Raw genomic sequence first — 17,850 nt, 5'->3', positions numbered from 1 at the left:
AAACTTTGTGTAAGTTCAATACTGATTTAACTTTATTTCTTTTAAATGCTGCACCAGTGAGTCTCATGTTGTGTGGAGTTGTGCTGATGGATAATTTGTTAGAGAAAAGCGCCCTCTGGTGTAGGAACGAATAAACTCACATAAACAACCCTTAATAACAAGACACCACTGGTACTTTCACATTTTTTAATCAGAATTGTCATTTTGTACTTGCAATGGTAAACCAACAAAGTATATACATATTTTTGTCCTTTTGGAGAAATAAAAAAAAAAAAAAACTTAAAAGTGCATACATGATAATAAAAAAGAGAAATAAATTAACAAAAAAGACGTTGACACAGTACTACTGAATGTCTCAACTAAAAAATAGAAAAAAGAATTTAAGGAAAGTGAAGAGGCAGATGTTGGAACAGATGATCTCATGTTAAATTAAAAAAAAAAAAAAAAAGCGCTACATGAACCCGGTACAAGAAGGAATACGGTAAAACAGCATTAATAAATGAAAAAATTCTCAATGCAGCACTATGTCTTTTACAAATCGTTTGATGAAAAAAAAGTACAAGACATTAAGGTCAAGAGGGAGATGCACTATGTATTTAGCACTATAGTGTTCTTTGTTAGCTTAAAAAACATTAAAATGAGACTTATGACATTCATTCATTACAGAGCTCCTTGGTTACTGTATCCTCCTAAGAAAGATTCAAACTATCCATTATAATTAGATTTGCTTAAGGCTTCTGAAAAGTTTCAGTATCGTGCTTGTAGTGTTTACATCTCAAACAAAACACTCATGTATCTGCTAAAAAATAGTCCAAAAACAATTTACTAACAATGTAAGTTACTTATTTTGAGTCATAAGTATGCTGGACAACATGGCTGTATTGCTGCAGCACTACAGTATTTGCAATATCTGATGTTTGTATCTCAAATGTAGGATTTTGGATGTTTCAGTGCTTATTGCAAATTTAATTCAGTGGTAAAATGCTCACAAATGTTGCAGATAATGTCCTAAGTTAATGGTTTCACCTTAAAAAGTGGCACTTCGTCAACAAAACAGCTTTGTCTCGACAATAACTCGGCAGGATTGTCTAATCTTAATTGACTTCTGTTTTATGAATTTTAGCGACTGATTGATTTTTTTATATCAGATAGTCATCAGGAAAAAAAACATGTTTGGAAGTTTTTGTTTGCTGATAAACTGTAAGTTTCAAATACAAAAATAATAGAAATCACATCATGATTGCATTGAATGATGTGCCATAAATACTACAAAAAGGATTAACTGAACAGTTGTTCATTACATAATGCAATATAAAACTACAAATGTACTATCTTTCTTTATTGCATTTAGCTATATATATATCTTTATTTGAGTTGCCTTTATATTAGAGACTGGCCACATCTTTGATGCAGCTTAGAACATTTCAACAGGGGTCCACAAACTGCTATTACTAAATAAATGGAAGACTTTTTCACAATACATACATACATGAGGGTATTTAGTAATCACATCAAGATTATCGCATCCATAGTGTTGTCTCTGTTGGTGTACAACAGCAAATATATAAAACATCTTGTCAAAAAAAAAAACCCGGACCTACCAGTTTGGTAGGAGCACCCAAAGAGCACAGATCAGCAGAATTACAAAACAAGATACTGAGAAATGAAACATTAAATGGTGGAATGCTAAAGAAAGCATGGCATTAAATACATTTGAAAGATGGATCGATTTTAACTGTACAGATGACATTCTGTAATTTACAATTTCTAAATATTGAAATGGTGTGCAAATTGAGCAATAAAATATACCAGCCATGCTCTGCTTTTTATTTTACAGCTGCAGACTATTGCATAGTTAAAGAAATACATGCATTAGCGTTTTCATGCAATACTGCATTCCTTAATCATTCTCAATTCTGTACATTGACAACGAATAAAAAACACAGACAATAACTGCAGTGAGGAAAATCAATTCTGTAAAAATGTTGATTCATCCTCTTGTATTTGACATTGATTTTGACATTGTTTTTTTCAACAGGTATGTATTTGGATTAATTTGATATACTTCACGTATGGAGTACAGTACTTGTCTTTGATGGCTTTTTGAGCTCTCAGAAGTCAGCCATGTTGCCATTTTTGTTCATTCAAACCTCAGCTTCCTTAGTCTAATTGATGAATGATGTGACTATTGCTCTTCAAAACATAAAACGTTTTTTTAGGATTGGAAGCGACTGATATAAAGTGTCATGGCTGTCGGTAAGTTACAGCAGGTACCTGTGACATAATACAGGATACTGTTGACATTCAAATCATACATTGGAATTTTTACAAGAGCTCTGCAATATTCTGCAGAATTTAGACTGTACAACACCACCATGTCACTACTTAATGCGCTTACTGAATGCACCATCATGTCTTATCTATAATCTTACATGGTAAAAACAAAACAGTAATGTAGGCAATATTGTGGCTATAAACACATTTGTTATGAATGAATTATGGTTGGAAAACAAGAGAACAGGCCACAGCTTCAGCGAAAGTTCATTTCTGTACATGAATTAGCGTCATTAAAAGTTTGGTTGGACCTCAATTTAAATATTTTACACAATAAAAACTACATACAATTGTCAAAAGTCCTAATGCACTGGGTTTTGGCTACATGAAAGGATAAGTAATCCAATAAACTTCTTATTTAGCGAGTGGAGGAATGGACAAACAAGTACGTGTAATGGTATGATCGAGCTCTAAAGTGCCCACTAGCCACTACAACTTAATTACAGACTTTAGAACAGGCAAACAAGACGGTGAAAGCCAAAACGACGTAAAATTGTCCTGCTTTGATCCAAAGTGCCATGCACAAGTTCCTGATAGATTACAATGTTAATAAGAAAAGAGCAGCTAAAGGCAAACCCACCATATTTCAAACAGCAGTATGTTATTTATCTGGTCCATGACAGTTTGAACACAGTATATTTTTTTTAGAATGGTTTGACATTAAAAAGGGCACCACAAGGTTTTGGGGGACTAGGCTGCTGGTCAGCTCGTGAGAGAACATAGAAATATCCCAGGTCTGCAGGAGATGTATTTTCCACTACTCCATGGTAACAGCTCGAGACAGCACACTATTTTAAGTCTTGTTGTTTTTTTTTTTTGTGTTTGTTTCTATGGTCTAATTAATATTCCCAACAAATGTCTGTTGAATTTAGAAAATACATCCCTCGGTCGAATATGGTTTAAAAGTGTCACCATAGCAATTTACCTGCCAATAGTGCACTGGCGAACAGCCTGGTGTTGATATTTGAGTTTGACGCATACAAATAAAAAATGTCTTGTTCTAAGACAACCACTTGCTTTCCAGCTTTTTACATCATGTGATGTTTATTTGAACCGTTTCATTTGCTCAAGCTGTGAACAGGCTAGTTAGATAACATACATGCATGTTTAAATTGCGTGGTATTTCCTCATCTGAAACCATCTGAGAACAAATGTAAACCTGGTAGATGCTACAGAGAAACATTTGAGAAGAATGCTGTAGATCTATAAGTTAAAAATGATGTTAATGTTTGAAGTATACACTATTTACTAATGGTTGGATTGTAATGGCATAGCTACATTCATTCATTAAAAACATACACTGTGCTGGTATCTAATGTATGAATATTGCAATTACATGTGGGGTCATTCTGCAATGACAAATGAGGCCAGCAAGCATCATGGCAGCTGCAGTGACACTCTCCTGCCTCTGTCTTTGCTTCTATCATTTTACTGCAAAATAAATATACAATGATGATAGTTTGAGATGATAGTATGATAGTTGAGTGAATTCAGCCTACATATCCATAATCGAACAACTGCTAAGGGACAATATAAATGGAGTTCTATTTCTTATTAGTTTGATTCATTAAATGGCTCATTTATCAATATTCAGTTTCAGCATGATGAAGAGAAAAAATTAAATCGTCTTCTCCAATGAGGTACCACAGGTTATGATAACTGCTGCCAACAGGTTTCTGGTTCACTGAAGTGTGTGATCACAGTTCTGAACACCAGTATTTGAAAACATGCTCATTTAAGAAACATCAGTGCCAGAGGAGCATTGGTCTGTTTCAGCACCAGGTGTAGTAAAACATTGAGATGAATGTACCCTTTTACCATTTCAAGTCTAAGGCCTGTTGCCACTACTTTACGATATGTCTTGAAATCATGACAAGGTATTAAAAATTAGATAATTACATTAAGTGTGTGTGTTTGTATATATTGACTGCTCTGGGTAAAAGAAAACTACTCTATCTATACAAAGTGCGAACAATACAACATTCCTACTCAGTGATGCATACAGTAGACTACTATGTTGCCAAAGGCAATTATTTGCTTCCGTGTACAGTATTGAAAGGCGCTTAAGATCATTTTCATCTTGCTCATGGAAAGGAAAACATGGGTTATATACTGTAAATATGTCAATATCTGTACAGAAACGTGTGTGTATATATATATATGTATTTATATATATATATATACTTTGATTTTAAAGGGTTTCATTCCAAAATACACCATCCCTTTGAGGAAAAAAAAGGAGTTTCCTTTAAGCATTTAATAAAATAAATTTCTATGGAAAAAAAGTACTAATATTTAACAAAAATAAGGTCTTTAAATATTGGAAAAGTTGTCTCTATATGTGTACCGATTCTAATTCCTTTTCATCTCAGGGCCTGCCATCACCTCTGTGTGGTTATTCTTTTAATGTACGTAAATGGGAAGTTTAACGTCAGCTCTTATTTGTCTTGTCAGCTACATATCAATCAACACTCTCAAGAAGAGATGAAACATGAAATTATTCCAGTACATAAAGTCTGCTAATGTCCTTTTCTCCTTAAAATCAGACAACAGCCTATGAATCAAAGCAAGGAGAAAGTGTTTGAAAAACAGATTGCAGGTTTTGCTTTACTTTAAACAATCTATGACAACTACTGAGATTATTATTATTTCGGAATGAAACTCTCTCGTGTGAGCATCAACTCAGTTTCAGTATTTGTCCAGGGCTTGTTTTTGATGTTACAGTTCTGTTCTCACTAATGTTTTAAATGCTTATAAAACAGCAATTAGGTTTGAACATCAACAGCCACTCTCACTTCCGTTTTCATCTGAAAAATGTTATTCTACAAAACAAATTGTGCATTGTTGGTGCATACGAGGTGAAAATGCTTCTTCCTCCATTAATTTATTTTAATGCACAAGCTGCTGCATTTTAAATCTGGTTTCGTCAGCAGGCTATGTTGCAAGCAAACTAAATTTAACGTTTGCAGCGTTTCAAAGATATAACAAGCCTCTTGTCTGAAGGAAAGATAATTGGATTTACGGATTTCAACAGGGAATTCTGTCAGCTGTCGTAAAAGCCTCAAGTGCACACTAAACAGATTCTGCTGTACAGTTGAATGCATACGGCATGCACATCATGTACCCTCCACGCCAGAAAACATCTAACGTGTCAGGCGATTGTCTCACTCGCATCAAAACCATACCTAAAGCTAAAAAGGTGTTATTGGTAACAATACACACTGCCTTAAAAACTAGAACTGGTGGCATACTAAGCTACTATTTGGCACCCAAATATGCAGACAACTTACAGTACTTTACTTTTTATCGAGTCAAGCTAAAAATACTCAAAGCTGGCTGCCAATATTCAAACCTCAAAGCCAGCATATATATCTGATATCTGTGTGCAAAACCATAACATCAAAGATTTGTCTCTTTACAAATACATCTAGTGCTCACTGAAACTTAGGCACAAAGAAAATAGCTGCATTATGTAAGTTCATATAACTATGGGTATATCATTGAGGCCTCTTTGTTGTACGTGCAGGAGATTGCATGCTTGATGACAGCTTACGGGAAGATGCCATCCTTTCAAGAGGCTTCTTCCCGTTAGCGGGAGACTTGAGACTTACTTCAGAAGTGGAAGACTTGGACTTGCCAACGTTTAATAGAGTGCGACTGAGAGAGCTGGGGGGCTTGGAAGACTCCTTTTTCTCTGACTTTGGCTCACATCCATGAGTCTCTTTAGACGTCTGTGAAGACCCAGCGTGTCCCGTCTTTCCAGTATCACCACCAATGTCAATGGCTTGTCCATTCTGCTTACATGTCCTCTCTGAGGCCTTTTTGGCAAGCAGGGTGCTTTTTCCTAAATCAGCCGACCGGCGGCTTTCCCTTTGTCGGAGAGCACTCTTGAAGAAAGACAACCCTTTTTCTTCAGATTTGCTACTGCGCTGCAAATCTCTGGTGGATACGCTGGGTGAGCGCAGACTAGTGACGGAAGAGCTGCTGCTGGAGCTCCTCACAGATCTCCTCTCAGGCCTGTTGCTTTCCCCACTCTTAGACAGTGAAGAGCGGGAGACCAAGCTGCCCCGAAGGCTGTCGACCAGAGGGCTAGTGTGCATAGAATCTCTGCTGCAACTCCTTTCTATCAGCCTTTTCTGACTACTCATGGACCTTTTTTCAGTGACGCTTGAATTCTTCTTTGTAGTTGGCGAGGGAGAAGCTGAAGACTGTGGTGTGGAGCGCACAAATGGCTTACGTTGTGGAGTTGCATCTAGAGGTTGGGTTGTCTCCTTTGTTTTGGAGGGAGTTCTGCTGGGAGTAGAGGTGCTTTTCTTGGCATTTACACTCTTTTCTTTAGTATTGCTCAACTTTTTGCCTTTCAAGGGTGTACTGGAAGACGTCTCAGCAGTAGAGGTCTTATGGGTTGAGCATAAACGCTTTTTGGAGGTTTTCTCCTGCTCCACTTTGCTGGAACTCTTTGTGGAGCCAGTGCTTTCTGTCTTTGAGGCAAATCCTCCGATACTGCTCTTACGTTTCTGTTCTTTGGAGGGAGTAGCTTGGGCGGGTAGAATGTTTTGGTCTACAGCTGTAATCTGGTTGTTGTTTTCAGTTGCCTCGTTTTTGGAGCTCTTCTTTTCCACCGGAGTGGGAGCCTTGCAGTACATCATGTCTACAAACTTTTTATTGTTGTCCTGGTCACTGAAGTTGCTCTCCGTCATAGACTGGGGAGTCCTGCTGCCAAAGTAGCGTTCATGCCTACTGTAGCTGCCAAAACAGGAAGTGGAAACTTTGTCATCACAGGCCTCTCCTATCCTCTCTAGAGGAGGGGAACATCGAGAGTCAAGGGAGAAACGCGAGGGCGAGTTGGATCTCATGTGCAGCTTCGCAGAGAGAGACCAAGAAGGCTTTATCCCACTGTCGCTGAAGGCTAAAGGGCTAGCGACAGACGACCTGGAGGACGAGCTCTGATGCTGAATGCTCCTCACAAAAGGCCGGACAGAGAATCCTCCTAAAAAAGAAAGAAATTGATTTTTTTTAAGGATGCTTAACTGGAAACCATAGTGCCATAGGAAACCATCAAATAATCCAAGTTACCATAACAATTATAAAGTGCTAATGTGTTGATGCACTCTCACTACGAGAGCTAAAAAGAATTTACCAAACCACATTTTGAAATTTCTGCCAAATATATTTGAATAACTTTAACTAAAGACGAAATACATTTAATAAATTAGTTAATAATGACTAGAGATGACTTAATAATAATCACATATTATCAAGTATTGATGGCACAAATGTGTAGGAGTTTAACATAAGTATAACTGCCCAATATGAGGAAAAGATGCAATATGCAATAACGTATGATGTGCTCAAATATAACAAACTGCTTGTTGAATTAAACAAACTGAAGGGAAATTATTTCTAAAATTATTTTACTGAAAATAATTGAACTGAAGACAGAAGATGGTTGTTTTAAAATACAGTTTTCTACTGATACTAAGTGAGTAGACGATTAAAAAAAAAGTTTTGTTGTGCAGCCCCATCAGTAATAGAAAACTGGTTGCTTAGAAACATACATTCCATAATTTGGAAGCATTGTCGATGAGATCTTTGAAAGTTGTAGTTAAATATCAGTTTGCCTGGCCAACATTTTTGGGGACTATGCTGACCCTATATTCTGGTGGCTTAAACAGAGCCTACATTTATATTAACCACAAACAGCAGACCAATCCAAAATCTGTCTCGATTTGGATTCACTGGGTATGTGAGGCTTCCCACAGTACAGAGCTCCCAGACCTCTGTCAAGCATATTTTCTTGCTCGTCCCAGTCAGATGTGACACACGTCGCATCACGTTGTGCCTTGTTCCTGTATTTTTCTGTCTATAAAAATAATAATGGGATTTTGGAGTTTGGGTTTGTACGTTTAGGTGGTGAGTTCATGACTAGAAAGAGCTCTGAGAAACCTTGGAGGTATCCTTTGATTCCAACAGAAATACTGTCACTTGAAGGAATATAGCACTTTGTACCCAGGTTTGTGCTCACTTTGAAGGTGGAATACACAATACAAACAATGAAATGTTTGAAATGAAAGCAAGCTGTCTCTTTCGCCATTTTGGCCATCACTGATTTGCCACATGTTCTGTTTGATATTTTTTTTAGTCTCATCTGACAGGTGGATGAACATGGATTTGCTTCTATGAAGACCAAACTCAAAAGCTAACTTTGTGCTTCTGTTAGAACTGTGATGTGAAATTAAAAATATGAGTCAGAAGACAACATGCATGGATGGAAATGTATATAGGTCGACACCACAACTGTAAATTCAAAGATATTCAAACAAATATAAGCTTTGTCTCACCATCATCTTCGCTTCGCTCTACTGGAAACTCTACAGACTCAGCCAGTGATGCCAGAGAGGTGCGTCTGGATGAGGCTCCAGAGGCCAAGCTAGCAGGTCTACTGCCAGGTAACCTGTTGATCCAGTGGTCACACAGGGACGAACTGGTGGAACCTGTGTAAAAGACAAGACAATGTTTTTTCTTTTATAGGTTCAAAGTCACGGTAAGGCATTTTATCTAGTTATTTTCTTCAAATAATATGACAATTTCCAAAAGAAATCTACGTGTGGTAGGTACATTAAAATCACAATGGCTAAACCCAAATGTTGTGTCACAATGGAACTGTGGTAAAACTTTTGTGGCTATTTTCATGCAAATATTGCAATGCACTATACTCTACTTTTTCCTTCCACATGACTGGAATTGTAAATATAGCAGATATTAGACAGAAGGTAGGAAAACAAATACTGACCAGCAACAGAGCTGTTTGCAGACCAGGAGGGAATAACTGTCCTCCGCTGGTAGAAAAGTATATAGGCCGTCTGCTGACACACGTCATCATCAGCTACTGGTGAAACCTCACTGTCATCAAAGCAGTACCACTGACCATCAATGGAGTTCTTGCAGTACGCTGTGAGCGCGAAGCAAAGGGAAGAGTGGGTCAAAATGTCTGATGAATACACAACCTTTTTGAACTAGAAAAATTATTTAAAGCATTACCTGTGTAGTGGCCTCCATGCATGTTCCCATGGTGGTTGCACACAGCATACAGGTCATACAGGTAGTCATCTGGGTTTCTTCCCAGGCCATATGGACGTCTCCATGGCGACCAATGGGAAGGTAAACTCCAGCTGCTCTGGCTTCTCTTAACCACATGAGGTGCCATGTCCATGCCCATCAGCGGAAACCTCACCATGTTCTGCATCTTCACCCTCCGGTCCCCCTCCTGAAACAGAGGCCAAGATAAACACATCAGTATTTAAAGTACAACTCTTTTCAGGCAGATTCATGCTGTTAATTTTTGGTTTCATGAAAAGTAAACAGTAGCTACAAACATTACCGAGGATCCTTTAGTGCTTTATTAGTTATTTAAAATGTCAGCTCTTTTCTTACATTTAAGAGCCATTAAGTCAAACCTAGAAAGGATGAATGCTTCAGAAATTAAATTAAATCTCTTAAAAACCCGCCAAGTGAGGCTATGTATCGCCTCCAAAACAATTATTTTTAAATTATGCAAGTTAAATCAGGACTGTATGATCCAAGAAAACTAGACTACCAATCTGACCAGATATTTGATGCCAGCTTTTTTTTGACTAATCAGTGCTACAGACACAGAAGGGCCTATTCACAACAACTATATTCAGATTTCTAACATGGTCCAACACAAACACACATAAAGAAAAGCAACAAGAGTTATTCTTGCTCTTGATATTCCGAAAATAGATCTGGTTCCATATGTCTATTTTCTATTGGAGGAGTGTTTGGTTGTGCTCAAATACCTGTCTGAACCTCTTGAGATGCAGTATGAGCACATCCGGCAGCGTCCACAGGCTGAGCTTAATGCGGCCCTGCTGCAGCTGCTTGCAGTGGGGACAGCGCCAGGCATCATCTGGGGCCAGCTGAAACACACACAGACCAGACAGCAACCATCAAGGACAAGCTCCAACCACATTGCTTATAAAATAGGCCTCACACACAGGGTAAGGCCCTGAGTTTTCTTCTCGTTTCCCTCTATTCTCCTCCAGAGCAACTGCAGTCGGGTCAAACCAAAATGTATATGTAGGCCTGTGCTCAGTTTATTACAAACATAGCATTAGAAGTCAAATACACAGTAAAACCACGAAGTGAAAGGCTTTTAAAAGGAATGATAAAGTGGTGGCGAGGAGACAAATGTGAGGCTGTACTTCAAAGTCAATAAGATTTATTTTGCAATGTCAAACTACTGACTGTGCAATAATCAACTGTGCATGCATTTGTGTGTCTGCGTTTACCGGCTATGTGCGGTCAAATGTTACCTGCTCCTCCTTAGTGTAGAGCTGAAAGCACTGAGCTAGGGTGCAGGCCTGCGGCTGATGATGTTGTTCCCTGTGCAGATACACACTCTCAGCATCTGGAATGTACTCCTCCTCTGTGTGTCCAAATAGACTGTGGGAACATAAAGCACAGTTCATTCATTCAACAGCAAAGTCATGTGAGGATCATAAGATCTAGCCTAAAACTGCTTCCAATAACAGTAAAGTAGTAAAAAACTTCAAGACACTCGGTGTAATTGTTTAACACATCACAGTTATCCAGTTTGTCCTTTGATATAATAATGATAATAATAATAATAATAATAATAATACAAATATCTATGATGATCACAGTCCTAAACTGTTAAGGACTGCAAGTTTTTCTAAAAGGTCTTAACTAGATCTTGCCTCGGGGTGCAGCAGCATTGAAAAGGACTTAGAGCAGCTTCACAAACAACACATCTGCACAAACATTACCAAACACATTGAGGAAAATCCCCACAACGCATTAAATTGATACTCTTAAACCTGTTTGCCAAAGACTGTTACTTTAGTGCCAACCTGGAAAGTTGATGAACTACACGTGACTTGAGCGTGTGTGTGTGTGTGCGTGCGTGCGTGCGTGCGTGCGTGCGTGCGTGCGTGCGTGCGTGCGTGTGTGTGTGTGTGTGTCGTTGATTGTGTCAGTGAAACAGACTGGTGTTTACATTAACGGTTTCATATCACACACATTCGTAAAAGAAATTAAGCAACTTTTTTTTTCAAAAGCAAATAATAGGATGAGTAGCAGATGCACCTACATTCAAGGGAGGTTTAGTCCTGTAAAATGCCTGTTAAGTTTGAGGAGCTGCTTAACTTGTTTCTGCAAAAATCCTGCACAATGTTATATCATTTTGCCTCATCTTAAACTGAAAACTGGGCTGTGACTGACTGTGACATCTTCTAAGCCAATGAGCAGTCACATTATGATGAAGATTGGTTGACCTGATTGACAAATTCAGTACAAAATTTGGCAACTGAGGCAGGGCCTTTAAAAAATGGGGCAGCACCGTAGGGTCGCTGGTTCAAGTCCCTGTGTGGACCATGTATGGAGCGTCAACTGGTGGCTGGAGAGGTGCCAGTTCATCTCCTGGGCACTGCCGAGGTGCTGTTGAGCAAGGCATCGAACCCCCAGCTGCTCGGGGCGCCGGTCACTGGCAGCCCCCTCGCTCTAACATCTCTCCTTAATTGCATGTATAGGTCCTTTTTGTGCATGTGTGTACTGTATTTTGGGCCTGTGTGTGTAACATGATTAATAATAAGCGTGAAAAAATTCAATTTCCCCGTTGCGGGATAAATAAAGTAATTCTTCTTCTTCTTCTTCTTAATCACGGGTGGCACCTTGTTCTCAACAATGTCTCATCTCTGTCATAGCTGACACATGCAAAGAAGATTTTCATATTTTTTATTATTCAAAATAAAAACTGATACTGTCATCTTCATTGTGCTTTCTACATAAAATGCCCAAATGTGTTAGTCTGCCTGTTAACAAATGCCCTTTAATAAAATGACAAAAATTACGCATTCAATGTCATGTCTACAAGGTAAGGTAATGGTATGAATTAATAGTTGAACCCATCCAGTTTGGTGTATGTGCACAAGATTGCTTTATATAATAACTATAACAACTAGCATTATTATTATTAAAGATGGTGATTTTTGTTGCTGCTCATGGGGACGTGTTGGGTCTCTGTAAATCATGTATAAGTCATAGAGTGTTGTCTTTACCTACTCTATATATAAAGTGTCTTGTGGTAACATTTGTTATGATTTGGCACTATAAATAAAAGTGAATTGAATTGTATGCAGTTTAGCTTTCTGAAATCCAATATATTGTTCCCAATGAAGATTACGGCAAACAAATGTCAACCCCTGGCTTCTTTTCATTCTGTGCAGGACAAACATACTGTAGATTAAATAAAAAGACCACAGAACAATCGCAAAGAATCTTTTACACTCACTAGTCCTTGGTCTCTTTGTCCCACTCAACCACAATCTTCACATGTGGTGGTCCCCCTTGTCCACAGGACTTGTATGCTCTGTAGTGGAGACAATAATAGTGGGAAATGGAAGTGAAAACATTTTTATTGGGTAAAGTTGTTGTTTAATGTCATATAATCCATATGCAATCTAAAAATGAGGTTAGTCAGTATAATTTTCTTAGAGGGTTGGTTTATTCAATAGTGTAAATTACTTTATGTATTCACTCTAAAAGAGCATATGTAAGTTAAAAGTTAACATATACCTTTTAGGTTATAGAATTGTGTGCAAAACAACAATATATTCAGAGACAGTTTAGTTGTTATGAAATGATCAATCACAACAACTTCGATAATGCACCTCTATTCAGCAACAATGTTGTAACTCGTTTCATTGTTGAAAACTTACGTAGGAACCAAACATGCTAAACTGGCATTTAACAAACAGTCAGAATCATGTTAGGGCATGTCACCTAAGCAGGCCTATGAGAGGAAAAGATCTAATGAGTCATGTGTGCAAAAGTTAATGTATGAGATGGAGGTCCTTTTTACCTCACCCCATAACCTACTAACACTTGAATTAGAATATGATGAAAGGTTATTATGGATTTCTTTGACCAAGTAGGCCAACTATAAACTGGCTACCCCAGGTATAACTGACCTTTCCACAGTGGGGTGACACAGTGGTCGCTCATCTTGAGGAAGGAGGTAGGTAATACCAACAACTCCGACCACCCGAAGACTGAAAGGTCCAACCTGTACAGAAACACAGTTGTTAGCATTGTGAGAGCAGTAGGTTGGGCTTATTAAACAGGTGTAATTAGAAAAACAACAGGGATGCCCATTAAAACACTTTTTAAACCAGCTTATTGTGTGTAGCGCCAACTTATATACTGCAATGACAAACTGCTTTGCTCTTCCTACCTGAATGTAGACCCCTGGCCTCAAAAGATGACGCATTTTCTCCAGGATCTCTTTCTGTAGAGCATCCCAGGTCACAGTGCGCTCCATGTACAGTACAAAAGGCAGTCCAAACCTAAAACAACATAATGTACTTTGTTGGTCATTGTCAATTTTTCCAGGAAGTGTTGAACAACACCAATAGACCGTTAACCCATTACTATAATTTCTCAGAAGTACCAGAAACTGGATATTATGTTATAATGATACTGCAATCTTTATTACTGACACGTAAATGAGAAAAGGGCACGTGAGGACATTTTAGCATCACAGAATATAGAATATTGGGATTGTAGTACCTCTTTCCTTGGTGGCCAGTACAAGCCCTGTTAGACACCAGAAGGATAATTTTTTCTGGTCCCTGGTTTTTATTAGGTGATGCAGTTAAAGGAGTCATGGCTCCTTGCATGAAAGATGGAGTCCTGCTAATTTCTGACCCGTACTTCAAGTTGTTATGATTCAGGTTTGCCAGAAGACTTCCTGTGAAACATAAAAACAAATCTTGATAGATTTCCTTTCTAGTAATTAAATGTGGAAAAAGCTGAATATTTGCAAAATGATATTAAGTAGGATCTACCTCTTTTTGTGCGTATGTTTTCCAGTTTGAAGGTCTCTGGTGTCTCAAAGGCAAATATGGAATCACTCTCTTGAATGATGTCAAGATCATCATCATCATCACAAAATGAACGATGGAAACCATCAAAGTACATTTCAGTCAAAACAAACTGAAAGAGAAGAAAAGAGTACATTTAAAAATAGTTATCACAATATATTCATCCTGCTTTACCTCCTTTTACTTTTAGCCTACTCTTGTGGCATTGTCATCCTGCCAGCTTTAAGCAATGTTTGCACTCAGTTGTTTAATAAATGTTGCTTTGTATATTGAGCCAACTTCATACCAGGAGTTATGACAAACTACTGTTCCGATGTAGAACTGGCTTAAGGAGCAGTGAGCTAACATTGTGTGACTGTAACATAGTCTCACTGTGTCAGACCCTGAGCTGATAAGAGACAGGAATAGCACCTGGTCCACTGGGATCTTGGTCTCACGTGACACAGCATCTCTGAGGCGATAGACGGTGCTGTTGAGGGGAACAGCAACTCCAATCCTCATACAGTGAGAGTACTTCCCCTGGTAGACCACTGTCACATACAGGGGCCTGGCAAAAACAACAGTTAACACAGATAAACATTCTGACTATGCTAAGCAGGGTTTCCCATGCTTTAAAGCAATTGTGACATTCATTATAGTGTATATCTGTAAGCTTAATTCCCTCTACTTCACATTTTTGTCTGAGATTTATTGTTCTGAACTGAAGACACCCCTAAATTAACACAATGTTGTTTTGGTTTGAAACTGCACACTCCTCCCAAGCCTGTTTGCTGCTCCCCCTGCACTCTCAACTCCGCACTCCTAACACGCCAGGTTACATTCCTTCTTCTGTAACAACACATGCTGTTATTTGCTTGAGGTTCTTCTAAACCTGAATGGCATCCCTTAGAAGAACTTTAATACATTGTGCTTGCTTAGATTGTAGAAAAATAGGTAGAACTGTTTGTACCTATGGTACTTTACTTATGACCAGGTAACTATTTGTATAAACCTGTCATAATTTGTCATGAACATGTAAAAACCTGTCACCGTCAACTGATCACGCCTCATGCTGTAGCACAGCTCAAGAGAGTAACTGACCTTGTGTGTGGCAGTGGGATCGGTAAGGAAATGCAGAGGAAGGGGTCAAATGTATTGCTCTGCTTTTGGCAATGTGGGCAAGTAAGAGAAGATCTGTTGGGGAAAAAATGTAATATCATAATATAGTAGAAAGATAGTATGGCTATACTTGAAAAACATGGATGTTTTACTGGACGTAAAGCCTACCTGTACTGAGCCTGAAAAAGTTCTTGTACAAATGACCCAGCAGAGAGGGGAGGAGATGGCCCCTCTAAGCTTTGATCGTCTTCTTCAATAGGTGGCTGGGCAACAACAAACAGGTTTTACATGTCAGATTTAAAAGTCATAAATAACCGCAGTCTATCAGGTTTTTTTTAAACTATTGTGAAAGCCATATGGCCTTCATATATTCTGTTGTTCTCAACTAGCTTCAGGGAATCAAGAGGAAACAAGACCAGGCAAGCCCAGCTTAGCAGGCCTGTGAAAGCAGCTTACTTGTGAAATGCATGGGTGACCAGAATCATTTGAAAACCTGTCAGTTATAATACAATGTAACAAAAAAAACCTGGAAATTACAGTTTTCCGGACACCAAGACCTGTATGGCTGAGTAAAAAGGAGGGAAGTGTTCCAAATGCAATCACTGTTTTTTGATAAGACACCAAACTATGCCAATAATAACCCCCACAAGGCTGTAAACACACCTTTATAGCGGGCCTGATGTTGGGGTTGACTGTGTTGAGGTCCTCGTGTACTCTGTCCAGCAGCCACAGCAGAAACTCCTGAGCATCATGTTGGGCATGCCCTTTGAACTGGGTAGCATTCTTTGACACAGCATTCTGCAACAAACAGCATGGTTCAAAGGTTACAAGGCCTGCAAGGTCAAAATCTCAGCACTGTTTATCATTAAGTCAACTTTAATATGATGATCATGAAGCTTCAGATCCTAAACATAATTTTTGTAGTGTTGAGTAGCACTGGCATTTTCAGCATGCATTGGCTATGGATTTTTTCTTAACAGGAAACCATCCTTACACTGATAATACATTTACCTTAAAATCCCTGCTATGCTGCGGGGTATACTCAAAAGTCCATAAAGCCCGCACAAGTCCTGACAGTTGCTCAGTAACTTCCCCTTTGGCCAGAGGACCCTTCCTCTGCAGAAGTAGGCCATTTGTCTTTGGTTTGTCCTCATCCGGCTCCTCGCCTTTGTAGTGTTCCAAAACGAGGTACTCAGCAAAGAGTTCAGTGTTACTGAGACACTGCAGAATTGCATTCATGAAGCAGGTATTCCCGTGGTTTTTGAGACCTGACACTCCAGGAACCCTCTCTCCAGACAGAAACCCCGCGAGGTCCCCATCATCCATGGGCACATCTTTACTACCAGATTTAAAAGTGGAAAATCCTCCATCATCTTTGTCATCTTCTGTTTGCACTTCAGATCCAAAGTGTGATAACGCAGTGAGTGTCCTCAGGACTCTGCTCATAAAACTGCCAACAGAGCGCACGGATCCTCGCCTGAACAGCTTCTTACTGAAGCTCGACTTCTTGTCCTTGGTTGCGGCTTTGCAAGACATGTTTTTTTCTTTTCACATGCGTTACAACTCAGGCAGATGTGCTATTAAGAACGAGGGGCAACACGCTGGCTGCTTTCTGCTGCTCCATCTCCAAACCTGCAGACAGCAAAAACTGCTGGCAGCGTTAGTGTTTTAGCTGACCTTAGCTGGTAATGACATTATGCATGCCGCTGTAACTTAGATGTTTACTTTCATTTGTCAAATAACGTTAGCATATCGCGCACAACAACCTTGCCCAAAATACCGGCTATGGTCAATTAGCTAATGAGTTATGAAGCGTAAAATAAACATCGCTAAGGTCCGTTGTTGGTGCCTGCAAGTTGCTCCAGAGTTACCTTGTTGTTGCGGTGCACTGCTCCGCACCAGTGAATCAACATCGGTTACGCTGGGAGCGAATACAACAGTGTTAGCTAATTGGCTAACGCTAGCGGTAGCTACAATAACAACAAGAGCAGCAGAAACAGCAACAGTCCTTTTCGGTCGAAATGTTCATGTCCAACAGGAACTGATAGTCCTCCATGGTTTTTGCAAGTGATGGCAGTTTAAGCAGAGAGTGTGTCCGAAATGTGGTTAACCTCCCATTTGTCACATATTTGGAGGCACATTCGGGCTAAAGCTACAGAATCGTTTAACTTCTTCTTCTTCGGTTTCTTCTTCTTGTTTGTGTTGGCAGGCTGCTGGTGAGGCGGTTTACAACTACGTCATCGCCCCCTACTGGACTGGAAGAGAGTACACCTAGAAATGTTACCTCTGTTTCTCCTGTAATGTTTTACTGGAATAGTCGTGTTAATAACTTATGTTGGGGAAAATGTTTAAGGTTAATAAGGTGAAAGAAGTGTAATTTAAAATTATTCATAGATGTGACCCAATTAAATCCTTCTTTATCAAATTCAAATGTTGATCTAGATCTGAAGTGTGCCTTTTGTGACTCCCAGACTGTTATTCGTCTGTTTTGGAA

At 39.0% G+C, this 17,850-nt stretch overlaps 1 protein-coding gene across 1 annotated transcript; it reads right to left on the bottom strand.

The window, feature by feature from the left end:
* Window positions 1–454: 454 nt before the first annotated feature.
* On the bottom strand, window positions 455–17,122 carry usp31 (ubiquitin specific peptidase 31). Its single transcript, XM_083931380.1, has 16 exons — window positions 16,368–17,122; window positions 16,020–16,154; window positions 15,525–15,619; window positions 15,339–15,431; window positions 14,670–14,805; window positions 14,223–14,370; window positions 13,945–14,125; window positions 13,610–13,721; window positions 13,347–13,441; window positions 12,668–12,745; window positions 10,671–10,800; window positions 10,155–10,274; window positions 9,376–9,601; window positions 9,128–9,286; window positions 8,676–8,828; window positions 455–7,324 (listed from the first exon to the last, which is right to left on the bottom strand). The coding sequence occupies exons 1-16, from the start codon at window positions 16,890–16,892 to the stop codon at window positions 5,832–5,834; spliced, it is 3,879 nt and encodes a 1,292-aa protein (XP_083787506.1). The 5' UTR covers window positions 16,893–17,122; the 3' UTR covers window positions 455–5,831.
* Window positions 17,123–17,850: the final 728 nt, after the last annotated feature.

This window comes from Echiichthys vipera (assembly GCF_963691815.1).
Source record: "Echiichthys vipera genome assembly, chromosome: 17".
NCBI classification, from domain to species: domain Eukaryota; kingdom Metazoa; phylum Chordata; class Actinopteri; order Perciformes; family Trachinidae; genus Echiichthys; species Echiichthys vipera.
Note: the sequence above shows the minus strand (reverse complement) of the source record. Positions and strands in the feature narration are given on the sequence as shown.

Coding starts and splice junctions, on each gene's coding strand:
- usp31 (XM_083931380.1), bottom strand. CDS start 16,892: ATGTCTTGCAAAGCCGCAACCAAGGACAAGAAGTCGAGCTTCAGTAAG. Junction 14,806..15,338: donor ATCCCACTGCCACACACAAG/GTCAGTTACTCT, acceptor TGTTTTTGCCAG/GCCCCTGTATGTGACAGTGG. Junction 9,602..10,154: donor ATCTCAAGAGGTTCAGACAG/GTATTTGAGCAC, acceptor CCTCTGTTTCAG/GAGGGGGACCGGAGGGTGAA.